At 46.9% G+C, this 13,766-nt stretch overlaps 1 protein-coding gene across 1 annotated transcript; it reads right to left on the minus strand.

The window, feature by feature from the left end:
• Positions 1-341: 341 nt before the first annotated feature.
• LOC144732915 (uncharacterized) lies at positions 342-13,548 on the minus strand. Its single transcript, XM_078614582.1, has 9 exons — positions 11,716-13,548; positions 10,896-10,924; positions 9,899-9,965; positions 8,450-8,529; positions 7,805-7,875; positions 6,570-6,715; positions 5,525-5,626; positions 5,116-5,218; positions 342-4,285 (listed from the first exon to the last, which is right to left on the minus strand). Exons 1-9 carry the CDS (start codon positions 13,391-13,393, stop codon positions 4,123-4,125), a joined length of 2,439 nt encoding a protein of 812 aa, XP_078470708.1. The 5' UTR covers positions 13,394-13,548; the 3' UTR covers positions 342-4,122.
• Positions 13,549-13,766: the final 218 nt, after the last annotated feature.

The following is a 13,766-nucleotide window of genomic DNA, read 5'->3' on the forward strand; positions in this document are numbered from 1 at the left end:
AACACACTAACCAAACCAACACTCTGGTGGTCACAACACACTCACCAAACCACGCTGCAGGTCACAAACCATTCTATTTTTGCTTCTTCCCTCACTGCTCCACTTTATAATTCCCTCCTCCCATCGTCTCTCTTCCCAAGTTATGATTGTAACCTTGCTAAATTCAAGATACCCATTAACTCGTATGTATCATACCTGAAAGTGTTGCGATTAAAACAAGATGCCTTGAACCACACTTGTTAAGCATACATTATTTACACTTTATGCAAAAGACATGCAAATGTTGACATTTAGACAAACAGGACCGATAACAAGATTACAAAGGAGACAATTATAAACAATTGAGATGGTACAGGACAATACTTTCTTTATTGAGGCATCTTTATTCGTAGCAAATTGTTAGATGGAGTAAATAGTTACATTCCTATTACCTACAAGACTGCGCCAAATCATGAAGCCGACAAATTTAGCACAGAATGTATTTAACTGTGCACACACCTTACACAACACCACTTACCTATTAAGAAACACGAGTACTTCTATTACTATTTTCTTTCAAAATAGGCGATGATAAAATGTAATTATATTCAAATAAGCACAAATTTTAGTTCGTGCTGCATTCATAACAAGCAATGGGTCAACTTTTATCCAAACAGCAGTCCCATGCGGCCCTTCCACGGCCACGGCCGACTTGCCCAATGTTTACCAGCAGTTTAACAGAATTGATGTTCCGTAATTACTTACGGACGAGTTAGGTTCCAGAGGTCTGTTTGCAAGTCGAGTACTTGAGTACAACTTTACTCCTGTCGATTCCAAACACGTTGTTACGGCATGTACACTAAACACGGGGAATGGCTTTAAAAGTTGTATAATCTCCTGCAGATGCCACTGGATCTTCATGTTCTGTAGATGCCACCACCGCCATCTAATGCGCGGCGGTTGAACTTACGACTCTCGACCCGAACAGGCAACTGGACATACGGACAGCTTTGTTCGCATCTCTGAAATTTCGTAAGTCGAATGTTCGTCGTCGCCGCTGTACTGCTTGTTCGTGTCTATAGACCCCATTACAGAAGGAACGCTGTTTAATGAAACAGGGGCAGAAACCGTCAACATTTTCGGTACCCTATTCAAAATATTTAATCATATCACATTTCAAAATCATAAGAGAAACAAAACACGTGTATATAGTCGTATTACAAAATGGTAATAATGACATGCAACTAAAATACGCAAGATAAAAACACACATGCAAGCACCCGTTCACGGACTCGCATGTTTATAGCGCTGAAGCCCTAAAAAAAAGTTCAAGTTATTGCTTTAGTTTGGTGTATTGTTTACCAATGCTTTTAACAAAATGTCTATTTTCAGTACAAGCATTTTTATGAATAGTGCTAACAATTACCCATTTCTCCACATCTCCCTAACCAGATGTTGAAATTATTTTTTTACCAAAAAAACTATTACGACCCCCTGACCCTAACAAAATTGTGCTCATTTATACGAATTCCGCCGCTCGCTATAAATCTTACAAGCGGACACTGACTACCCGCGGTTGCTTCAACTGTTTAAAATTAATTCGAATGCAGTTTTGTTTTTGTTGAAAAGTCTTTCAAACAGATTTCGCTGAACTTGACCGCATAACTGCTGAAGCATTCTATCGATGCCAGCATATTAGCCACAGGCGCCATTCGCAGGCAGTGAAATGTCGAGCTGAGAATTCAAGGCGACACTTTTTCACGCACGTGTGGAAACCAGGGTTTGGTGGGGTCACCCAGTTACCGATGCAGTGTTCAATATCTAAGGCAGTATCTAAGGCAATATCTAAGGCAGCCACACCTGCTGTAGTGGCATGGGATACTGCATTAGCTATGCTGCGTTTCCGAAGCCCTGGCCAGTATCAAATTGCCCGCAATGTCAAAATGCACATGCGCAGCCGCGGGGGATTTCAGGGCGCTGTGCCCGTGTCCTCAGTAGACCTGCCCAACACACGCCTGGCCGCCCAAGTGCGGAAAACAGCCAAGCTGCCCAGCAGCCGTCGCCTGAAGCAATTTTCCTGGGGAAAACGAGCATTTCCCAAGAGTTCGCCTACAAAAGCTGCAAACATTTTTTATTCTGGTTGTTTTTTTCTTCAAGTAATACAACATTCCTGAATTAGAAGTCACAAGTATTATTGTTTGAATCGATTACTCAGCGCGGCAGAAGGGTAACTGCAGAGTGAATTACTCCAACATGAGTTGGGTATAATTTAGGATTCCTTGCACATGTGGACCAGCATGTTACCGTATTATTAAATTGCCTGCACACTGTGGTGGGATCACTTGTTTGCCTGAATTTTACTGGTGCCTCCGAACATTTTTCATCAACCTGGAAACAATGAACACCCTTTGGTGCAGTTACACAGAATTGTGTTCAAAGCTCCAAATGTTTGGGGAAAATTCCAACACGAATTGTACATCGTTCCGTTCTTTCATTTAGCGAAATTCATTAAGATAACATAGAACTTCAAATTATGAAGCTCATATGGGTTATCAACCCGACGCTTGTTTCAGAGAGCATGTGTTTTCAGAGAGCATGTGTTTTCAGGTAAAAGTATTTGATAGATGGCCAACAACACACATTCAAACTCGTAATAACCGAATGGCAGAGGTCCGGTTTAACAAACTCATTTAAGTGCCATCCTAAGGCATTGTGCGCCCCACACGCCCTGCACAAGTGCCCCTGCAGAGCTCACCATGCTACAATGATTTATGTGGAAATATTTCACGACTCTAATGGCTTAAGAACTGCAAAGACATTTCTTTCTTACAATACCATTGAAAATACCTCCAAAAATGTAAGCTCATCCCAATATTTCTCTAGTTGCCTCACAGGGGCAAGTCATGTTCTAGAGTAGGTAGTGTTCAATCCATCACAGGGTCCCATTCCCATCTTGACAAAACAACACTTTGAAAAAAAAACGATAAGTACAAAAATAAAGAACTATTTCATCTATTAATTTACAAAATTAAAAGTATTCTGCAAGTATAAAAGCCAGATAACTTACATCATTTGGTTAAACAGCAGGTCTCACGAGCGTGAGATGAGCCAGTTTAAATCTCAGCTCGAATATCATCAGCAATTAGCCCAATGGGAATGGGAAAAAAACCAGCACCTCCCTAAAACGAGGCTGCACCAACATGGTAAAAAAAAATCACAACCCCTTCTAAGCAGAAATTTGTAATTTCCACAAGCAACGAGGAACTACCGTTATAGTTGACCAGTGATCGAGGATTGGGAGATACTTTATCTAAAAAAAATAAGATTGCGGAGATCGCCGTGCCATCTGCTTTCAAAGCTGGGTTCCAGCCACTCGTGATTTAACTGGATTATCAGGTGGAGCGTTTCAATTGTTTGTCTCAGTTGGGTTACCAATCACTACACAAACAACAACAAAACACCCCTAAAATTACGTTTTTCAATTTAGAAAAATAACATTCCAGCTCATAAAAAACCATTTGTGTTTGACTGTCAAGGGACAAAGCCACTTTAAGGGATCTCAGAAAGTGTTCTGTGATATCACCTTCCACAGGCAAACCTCTAACAATGGGTTAAGCAGTGCTTTTAAGGTGCATCAAGCCTCACCTCATGACAAGACACCAATGGAAAAAAAACGACAAATGAAAGAAAGCAAAGGAGGAGGCTCCTTTGACAAGATGGGGAATGCGGGCACAGGGAGTTTTTACATCTCTCAACTAAACTATGAACTAAACGATTATTAGTTTACCAGGTAAGGCCCACTCAGCTATGCAGCTCATTTTCAGAAGCAATCTGGCTACAAATTATAGCTCAACGAAGAGGCTTAACACGTGTAAATGTATAGCAGTAGCCAAATACTAAATGCATGTATCTAAAATGTGGAGGGGAAGACCGGAGGACTAGCAGAAAAATCCACACGACCATGGAGAGAACATGCAAACTTCAAATATACAGATGTCAGGGCTGGGAGATCGAACCCACAACCTCGTGTACACCAGGCGAGGTAGTTAACATCTCGCCACTGCCGTCTGCAAGGCGGCCGGGTCACGCAGCTCGGGGCCGGGTCACGTGACCCCGGGCCGGGTCACGCGGCTCGGGCCCGGGTCACGGGGACGCGGCGGGCGACGATCCTGGGCTCGTGGGCAATGACGTCCATCGCCAGACCTCGCAATCCTGCCCATGCAGCAGCTGGTTCTCGGTGCGGATGCGTGACTCGCCGGCGTCGATGAACTGCACCGCCTGCTCCCACACAGGCCGCATGCGGTCCCTGCAAGGGGGCAGCAATGTCCGTGGAGTCAGCATTGTTGTGGTTTTTTTTATTGTAGCCATAGCGTTAGTCTAGCAGACGACAACTGAGGAATTTTAGTCAAGTCTGAGCCTATGGATTTTGCTTAGTCATTCTCTTAAGTCTAGTTATTAAAAATTGGTGAGGGGCATGCCAATTCTCCCACCACCCCCAATCTATCCGCAATGCCCCAAATATAAATGTGAAGGGGGGTGGGGATGCATGCATCTGCAATTCACAAACTCTGAAAGCAATTGGACAGCCAATTCGCTTGGTACTGAACCTCTACCAGTTGCTCTTCAATGGCCTATACGAAAGGGTGGATTAAAGCTTTCCCAGGCCATTTCCGTCGTCAGTGGGGAGTTTGACCATACTGAAGCCTGCTTGTCAGTGTGGGTCAGAGAAGGGGGACGTGCCCAAGGAACAGTTGAGACATCACTTCGCACCGATATTAGCTACGGCTGAGAACTGAACGTACGATTCCAGATTCGCAGGCGCTGTGCACTCAGCGCTGCACCACCGCTCCTCCACCCAGGTGCCCCGCAGTGTACCGAGACAATGTTGCACGTACACCAAAGTATAAACCACGTGTCGTGCATCACAGTATCAACGCACAACGCAGTGTCAATAATATATGGCACATGCACGGCAAGCTGTCTTGGTCAGACGTTGGAAGCTAAGCAGGGTTTGAAGCAACATCCCTCCAAAGATTACCCAAGATTAGGGCACCAAAAAGAGAGAGCGCACGCGACACGGCAAGTCTACTACACCTGCCGTTCAAGCACGAGGCACCACTCGACTTGTCGACTCACCGGTCTTGGGGCTTGATGAGGCTGTCTCGCACATGTGGGATGGGGAGGAAGGGCTGCACCCTCCAGTTGGTCTGGCTGTCGAGCATCTGCTGCTGAACCAGCTCTGCGACCAGAGCGGACACTCGTGTGAGCAGTTACATGACATCCCTCATTACAGTTACTCGGTCAAAAGGGGGCAAAACAATATACGAGAGATCAGGTAAGGGTATGTTGGCAATTGTACCTTAACTGAACGCCGATAGAACACATGGGTAGAGAAGACCAGGAAAACCTAATCATTACTTAATTTTACTTTCGTTGGTGACGACACAAATCCTTGGCTGCTTGTCATCGCGATGGAACAATGCAAACGCTTAAACGAGGTGCGTGTTTCTCGAACGCAACAAAGCATGGGGAAAGCAAGCAATACCCGAGATCTTTTCCACAAGCTCGAACACCTGCTTCTTCCTTTCCCCCTTTTGCTTCAGCCACAACTTTGCGTAGAGGTAGAGCCCCCAGAGGACAGCGATCGCTGAAATAGCACCAGTGGAAGATGAATAAGTAATATTAAAAACACTTTTTTTTCTAAACACACTTTTATGAAACGTACTAGCAATGGTAGAACTCCACGACTCCAGGAAATGGCCCCGAGGCTTGCCATAACGTAAGGGACCGTGGCCAATTACAGCCAACGTCAGATGACCGTGGACAATTAGACCCAAGTCGAAACATAACATATGAAAAATAATGTTTAAAAATATATATTTGTTATTTTATAGTATTGTCATCAGTACGACATAACTATACCAAGTTTGCATTCGATACCACATTGGGAAGTGGGGTAAAATTGAGTTACAAGATTTGAGGATACAATGACAACGACAAAAACAGACAGAGAGAGTTAAAAGAAAGCGTGTAAAAATACATGCACTTTAAACGTTACGGACCTTGGTTGTAAACGCACGCTCCGCGTCGACAGAATTTACTGCACGCTTATCGAGAAACTAAAAAGGTCAAAATTGGTTTGTCATATGTTCCAATTAATCCAGCGTGAGCCACCTTAATGCAACATCTGTCAATCCAATGCGAGATGAGGATGACTCCACACACTCTGTGGGTTATGCTGCATATCAGATTATATTTCACTATACCGGTCAGTCCTGGTTGGCAGAGCATAGATCTGGGAGCACAGAACAAGAATAGATGTTGCTGCACGACACCACCGGTGAACACCATGTAGCCCCGCAGCAGTCTCTAAGCCCTGGCGTTGCCACTCTCCAGGCTCAATCCTGCTCATTGTCCAAGAAATTACGAAATAAGACACATTCTGGTTGTTCTGGTTAAAGGCTCACCGATATATATGCACGAGTTACCAGGATTTGTTTCCAGAACACTACTCTTTAGGTGAATACGATCACGTATCGTGTATTATTAAAACTTCACCATTGCCCCCCTCGCGACACCCAACAGCTTACCCAAGAAGATGATCAGCAGACGGACGACGGTCTGCACGACGGCGTTGCGCAGGCGGCACACAAAGGAGCGCTGAAGATGAATGGACTCGAGGAACTTCACATCAGACGCGTTCACCACCTTCAGGTTCGCATCGAGCCCACGCACTCTGGCATTTGTAAAACAGACACACCGCACGCGACGGGATTGAAAACGTGGACGTGTTAATTGACGCCTTCATCACCGACATGTCAGGCAGACGGCGACGACGCGGTGTTTCGACACCTAACACGCTCGCACGAATCCACCCCTGTTCAGGAATCCCTAAACCCTCTGCCCCACTGACATCGTGAAGCCCTCAAAGCTGGCCACGGATGTCAGGTCAGACAGACGTCCCTTGCCAGCCCGGTTTGAGCCTGACGCTGCCACTCTCACCTACCCTGCACGGCGAAAGCTCAGCGCTGGTTTGGCTCGGATGTGCCGGTGGACAAAGGGGAGATGAGACTTGAGGCAAGCTCATAAAGAGTGGTCACTACAGACCAACGGGAGGGCAGCTGTCCAAGAAAACCGATGGATGAACAACGTGTGATATGGTAACAGCCACGCTGGCAGATACAGCATGAGCATAAAATCGTACAATACTACGTCTGTTAAAATTCTAACGGATATAGGAACATATAGGCCGATTGCATGTCGTCATACACGAGTTATGAAAGGAAACCATTGAGCAGCGAGAAAATCATGGTACTACCAATCTTGTCCATACGTATGTGTAAGGGAAACATTACAATGGGTGAATATACTGTTTGGCCTTATAACAGGTTTTTTTCGGCAGACCACAACATATGTAAACCAGGAATTCATATTGCACTCCCCAAACTCATAAACGTCGACTTGGTGTTATAGCTGCCCCTTTACACCTAAAAATGTCCCACGCCAGACAATCTCAGTTTAGTGCTGTACCGTGCAGTACCTACTACAGCATTCGATTGAGAGTTCCAGAATTGGTTTCATGACCGAAAGTGGTTTCGCTGTTTTGTTTACATTTTTTCTCTCAATAAAATATAAAAAAGCAATCCACGTAACGTGACAAACTGCATACGAGAGACATTCGCTGTTTGCGGTTTTTTGTTTGAAAACAGATTTACAAGGGACCATCCCTGAATAAGCCCAGCATTGAAGACACTGTATACACACACACACCATCCTGCACAGTCATTCTAAAGACATCAGAGTTAAACATTTGCCTTCATCTTACTTTATTCCAAAGCGAGCTTCATTCTTCACGATTGCTTCCAGTGCTTTGTGAAACACGGTTTCATCGTAGCTCTGAAAACAAAAAAAAGCATTGGTGAATACGTGAATCCATAATCATAATGCACCAAAAAACCCTACACGGTGAGCCTGTGCAGGTTAAATGTGGCCGTGGATATTTTCACTATCGGTCCGGGCATGTTGCTTCACTTGGAAATGTACAACTCTTCTGGACAACTCCACTGTCGATGTCATACTCTGGCCGCTCACGTGACCGGCACGGAGAAGAATTAGTTGTCTTCCCTGGCACCGAATTGTACATGTGGAGCAGCCTTTGTGTCAACTCCTGACCATACTTCATACTCGTCAGTAGAGGCTAGCGAAGATTGACAGAATATATGTTTGGAGCGTAATACAATGCATTGTTTTTGATGCACTGCCCTCTGCTGACAACCTAGCTTTGCAGCAGCCAAGAAAACTAATTTTATGAATGGTGGTCACCCATACGAGCATTGACCAGACTCAATTCCGCTTAGCTTCGAGACCTGGCATCAGGTGCATTCCAGGTCAATTGGCCATAGTTTCCGTAGTCACCTGGAAACCACATTGCCTCACTGACAAATGTATGTAATGTTGACCGCTTGTTCACCTTTATTTCTGGGTCCTCCTTCACCTTTTCAACAGGCAATTCAGCTTTCTGACCCTTCAAATACCCACAATCACATTCACCTGTGCGAGAAAACACACAAGACAGTTTAATGTGACGGTTACAATAACAACCAACACTATTCTTCTTTTGGTGTTCTCTGCTCCGACACTGACGACACTAGGCTGTCTCTGGTGTCGGCCAGTTTCAAAGACAATGCATATATTTATACTATATGAGCATGCCATGTGTGTTTGCATGTTCACCACAAGTTAGTGTGGTTAATGCAATACTTGATTCCTTGAAAAAGGTATCCGGTGTTTGAACATCTTAACACCTGTGTTATTGCCAGAAAGGGTAAAACCTATTCTTATTTTTCAAACCCCTGGGAACTGGCAATGTATTCACCCACTTTTTACTGGATTTCAAAACAATGTTAAATACGAATTTTGAACGTGTAATTAAATGCTTTTTATTTTGCAAAAGCTCTGCTAAATCATCAGTATTGTATTAAAGTTTAATTTTACCCAGGTTTTCTTTGAATAAGAGACTTTGGTCTTAAAGGAATTATGTTGTACTTCCCAGTGTGAGAAATAAGTCTATAATAAATGGGCACATTAGATTATTGCATTTAAAATGTTTTCCACCACACATTAATTCACACCAGGTTTTGATACGGGCCGCATTTGAATCAATAATGTGAACAATTATAGGTTCCTAACGTCAGTGTAGAAATGGCACATATGAACCCGAAGATGGAGCCTTTAAATACTCTACACCAGTGGTTCCCAACCTGTAGGCCGCAGACAAGCAGTGGTCTGCAAGGCCGTGCAAAGTGGTACGCGGAACTGCTGCAGACATTTCTCACAAGACGCACAAAAATTTTGTGTTGGCAGTGATCCAGAAACAGTGAACCACTGTTCTACACCTTTCCCGTGACTGGGTCTGGAGGAATCTTCGTACCCGAACTTAAGTACAGGTTTTGCTCGTTTTATGCGGAAGTAGATGCGTTCCAAAAAAAACTGAGCACAAAGCAAAAACTACAGGCAACAGCTGCCTGCCGAGTAGCGCATACGGTCCACAGACAACGTTGTCCCACATCTGACTGCATAGCCGCATGCAGAGTGAATTAAAACCACAGAGCTAATTTTGGGGAGAAATAGGTTAGCCACATAAAAAAAAAATCGCAAACCGAACCTGCATAAAGTGAAGGAAAACTGCATTTGCTTACAAGACATTAATAATTGATGTCGTTATGTAACAACATGTTAACGGTCCTCTATCAGGTCATACAATAAACTGGAGCATGTACACCAAAGACAACATGCCGGGGCTTCTGACTGGGCTGGATTTTTTTGGGGTAAGAATCCCAGATGGACAGCTAAGATCAAGATGAGATCGTAACGTGTGGCATGACCGCACCGCAGGGCACAACGCGAGCGAGCTACTTGCCTGCACGAATGGCGAGCAAAGAATGCATATTTCCGCAGATCTCGTCGACACCTCGCTTTTCACATTCCTTCAAACACAGCAGACAGTGCACACACTCAAGTTAAAACTCACATTTGTAATTTTTTATTATTTTTCTATCTATGTGGCTTTACTGAAAGACCCATAGAATACTTCAAGCTTACATTAAAGATTACCCACATCTTCAAAGTGTTTGGAACCATGGAACTACCCCACAGGTTAACATCCCCTTTATAATTTAACATCCCCTTTATAATTTTAGGGAGATTACAAATTACTGCCTTTATTTGCCCAACAAGGCCTCATGAAATATCAATTCCCATTTTTTCAGGGGCTACTGTATTTGGGATGTTTGGCCAATTGCGTGATATATCATCAGATGCACTCAAAGTAAACTAGATTACCGACTAGGTATAAGACTGTTGAAGCTTCACACACAAGAAGGATCCATTGATGCGATGCAGCATCCTTGCCACATTGAGCCCAGTTCTGCAACACTTGGCTGTTTTCCAACACCTGGCTGTTTTCCCAGGCAGTATCCCACTCAAGCATAAATCAGCCTTAATAATGCTTAGCTTTCTAGACGTGACGGAACCTGTATCTTTTCCTGGTACAGTAATTTGAGCTTAGGTGGAAGAAACCGCAGGAATGAGACAACCGCCATGAGCAATAAGGATACGCTGCCAGAAGGCAAAAAGTGTATATTGGCACAACTCAACTTATGGATTATTTAGGTGTGTTGGCAGCAATAAAGAAACAGACAACTCACATTCGTCCAAAAAAAGCACTGCCATAAAAAAGGAGAAATGTCCAGGTGACGCTTTGGGCGCATGTGCCTGAAGTAGGGTCAATTCCCAACGTGACCCCCGATATACACTGCGTTCTTACCCTTCCAGGGAGTGTTATGGACAAATTCTTTGACTTTTTCAACTTATGGGCAAGTCGCATATTTGAGCAAACGAAAAGAGAACCTGCTTACCGTCGTTTCGCAGGGGGCCTTAAACTCATCTGTAAAAGGAGACATTTGACAAGACGTTAGTCAATCCATTGCACGTATGAATAACACTGCAAGCTTAGAGAAACATTCATTTGTTTTTCAATAGACAATATAGCACAGGAGGGCTCTTATGGACTTAATTCCACATTAGTCACAAACGCATTGAGAATGAAAAGTTATATGTGCTTAAAGTACTGTACAGGGTTATCCATTCACATCAAACCCACGGATTTATGACACTTTTTTTCTCAAGAGATGGTTAGATTTTGTCAAAGTGATGCCTCTATTTACCAGAGTGCTAAAAATATTCAGTAAGTGCACGCATTGATATTGGAGGGAGAAATCTAGAGGCTTAAAAAACGAATTATTTCATCCGTAACTTTTCCTATTACCTCGGTGTGATATTTATAAATGCTTCACCTTTCATATACACAATGCCAAAGAAATGTCCAGCTCAATGGGGCATTTAGGTGGTGCTACTCTCCTGTCGACTGCCATGAGCCAGCAGTAGAAATTACACATTCCTATGGCGGGGTTAAGAGTCTATATCCATTGGAAAACCACCGTTGACAACTTCCTTACATAGTGGCACTCATTTTATCGTCCCCGGAAGGATGATGAGCCGAGTCAACCACCTAACCAGGACTGAATCTCGACATCCACAACCTTCACAATTTCCAATTGGCTCGCTCCACCGACACGAACCACGCGGTAAATGCAACACAACACAATTACGACCGCGTGTGCACGCATCAATGGCTCGACACACAAGACGTGTGAATGTCTAAGCATTCGTCATCACCGCTGTTCTCTCCGCAAGTCAGCAGGTAGATGATGGCCATCCACACCAGCAGCATGCCCAGGCCGATGCGCAGCAGGTTGGACTTGTATCGGACGTAGAACGAGTCTGCCGCCGTCGTCTTGTCGACAGCCGCCGCTCTCTTGGCCGTCGTTCCGCCTCCGCGCTTTCTCAACGCGGCCGACGAGACGAGGGGCTCACGCTTGGCCTCCACTCTCCCTTCTCCTCCTCCACCACGGAGGTACGAGTCGAAGTTGCCCATCTCCGCTCTGCCCAGTCCAAGTTTGAAGGAGGACCCGCCGCCGAGGCCGCTGTCGCCATCCGGCTCGCGGTGGGAGGCGAAATTCTTCCTCGAGTAGAGCTGCGAGGAGGAGGGGGCGAAGGGGACGTCCCTCGACCCGGCGGTGCCAGCCGAGCTGCCTGCACCGCCACCTCCACTACCACCTCCTCCACCACCCACTCCTCCATCTCCTCCTCCTCCTCGCGATGAGAACCAGCCGGAGGTCGACGGGAAGTAGCCGGACGAAGTGGCCGCATCAATGCCGGTCGTGTCCGAGCGGCCCGAGGAGAGCTCTGGGAAGCGGCTGCGCCTCGGTCTGTCGAGTTCTTGAGGTGCGGACGAGCGCTGTTCGCCGCCCCCACCAATGCCACCGCGAGCACCATCGTCGCCTCCGCCAAGACCACCGTGTCTCAGGCTCAAGCCGGACGACGAGCTGGCGATCGGGTTGCTTCGCAGGCCGCCCGAGTCGCCGCTCGAGTATCTGCTGCCGATCCTGCTGCTGCTGCCGATCCTGCTGCTGGTGTCGAAACCCGCGAGAAGATCCCGAGATGGAGCGGCTCCGGCTGTTGTGGACGAGTATGATTTTGAGGAGGACGAGTAGTAGGACGACGAAGGGTAACCGATGTCCAGGCCGCTTCGCCTGCCGTTGCCGTACGGGGACGACGAGGCGGCGATTGGCTTCGTGGGCATTGGACGGCCGCCTCCCGCCTCCAAATGCCGGGCGAATTCCGACTGGAACAACCCCAAGCCCGACACAGGCGCGGTTCGAGAGTAGACATCATCACGCGTGTCCATCTCCTCCTCCTCCTCCTCTTCCTCCTCTTCTGCTGCTCCATCAACATGTCCACCGCCGCCACGGGCGTAGACGACATCGTCGTCCGAGTAGGCCACCGCCTCCTGCTGCTGCTGCTGCTGCCTGAAGGCCGCCTTCTTGCGCGGGTCGGTGCCCACTTCTCGAGTCCTCACGGCCCCGTCTTGGGGTCGCGGCCGACCGGCCACGAACCCGACCCCCAGCGAGGTTCTCTTTGGGGCAGGCAGTCGTCCTTCTCCTCCTCTGCCTGCCAGTCCAATCCCTCCTCGATCACCACCACCACCACCGCCGTCGTCGTCGTCACTGTCGGAGCTGAACATAAAGGCGTCAACTCGCCGATTGCCCGCGCCGCCGCCCCGTGCCCTGGTCACCTTGCTGCTGCTGCTGGAGGTGGTGGTAGTGGTGCTGGACTTGGCCTTGGCGGATCCCGCTTCGAGCGCCGCCAATTTCCTGAGCATCACGCCGCGCGTCGTGGCCGTGACGGGCCCCACCGACTGGCCCAGCTCCAGGAGGCGCGCCCGGAGATCGGCGTCCGACAGCTCGGCCCCCATTGACGCGGCGCTGCGCCGTCCACCCGATCTGGTGCTCATCGTCGTCGTCGTTGTTGTTGTCGTCGTTGTTGTTGTCGTCGTCGTTGTCGTCGTTGTATGCTGGAGACCGGAATCGCACTGCTTGGGGGACCGCGCTTCGCCCTCCGCTCGTTAGTCACAAAATGAGCGCGGTAAAGGCGTGGTTGTTTATCTTCCTCTTCTGGAAGATGGTCGGGGTGTATGCGATCAACTGAACGTCCCTTCCTCTACTGGAAGATAGTGGGGCTGGGGATACCAACTGAACGTCTCTTCTGGAAGACGGTTGGTAAGGTGGTGACCAACTGAACGTCCCTTCCGCTTCTGGAAGATAGTGGGGAAAGGGGGTTTACCAACTGAAACGTCGTTTTGGAGCGCTTCTGGAAGACGACCTCGA

The sequence above is a fragment of the Lampetra planeri genome, chromosome 44 (assembly GCF_965212315.1).
Source record: "Lampetra planeri chromosome 44, kcLamPlan1.2.h2, whole genome shotgun sequence".
NCBI classification, from domain to species: domain Eukaryota; kingdom Metazoa; phylum Chordata; class Hyperoartia; order Petromyzontiformes; family Petromyzontidae; genus Lampetra; species Lampetra planeri.

Bases quoted from the DNA above. Each gene is read 5' to 3' on its own strand.
- LOC144732915 (XM_078614582.1), bottom strand. From the start codon at position 13,393: ATGAGCACCAGATCGGGTGGACGGCGCAGCGCCGCGTCAATGGGGGCC. The intron at 10,925-11,715 runs GTGATGACGAAT...CTCCTTTTACAG, and splicing joins GACTTGCGGAGAGAACAGCG to ATGAGTTTAAGGCCCCCTGC. The intron at 9,966-10,895 runs GTAAGCAGGTTC...CTGTGTTTGAAG, and splicing joins AGGCCCCCTGCGAAACGACG to GAATGTGAAAAGCGAGGTGT.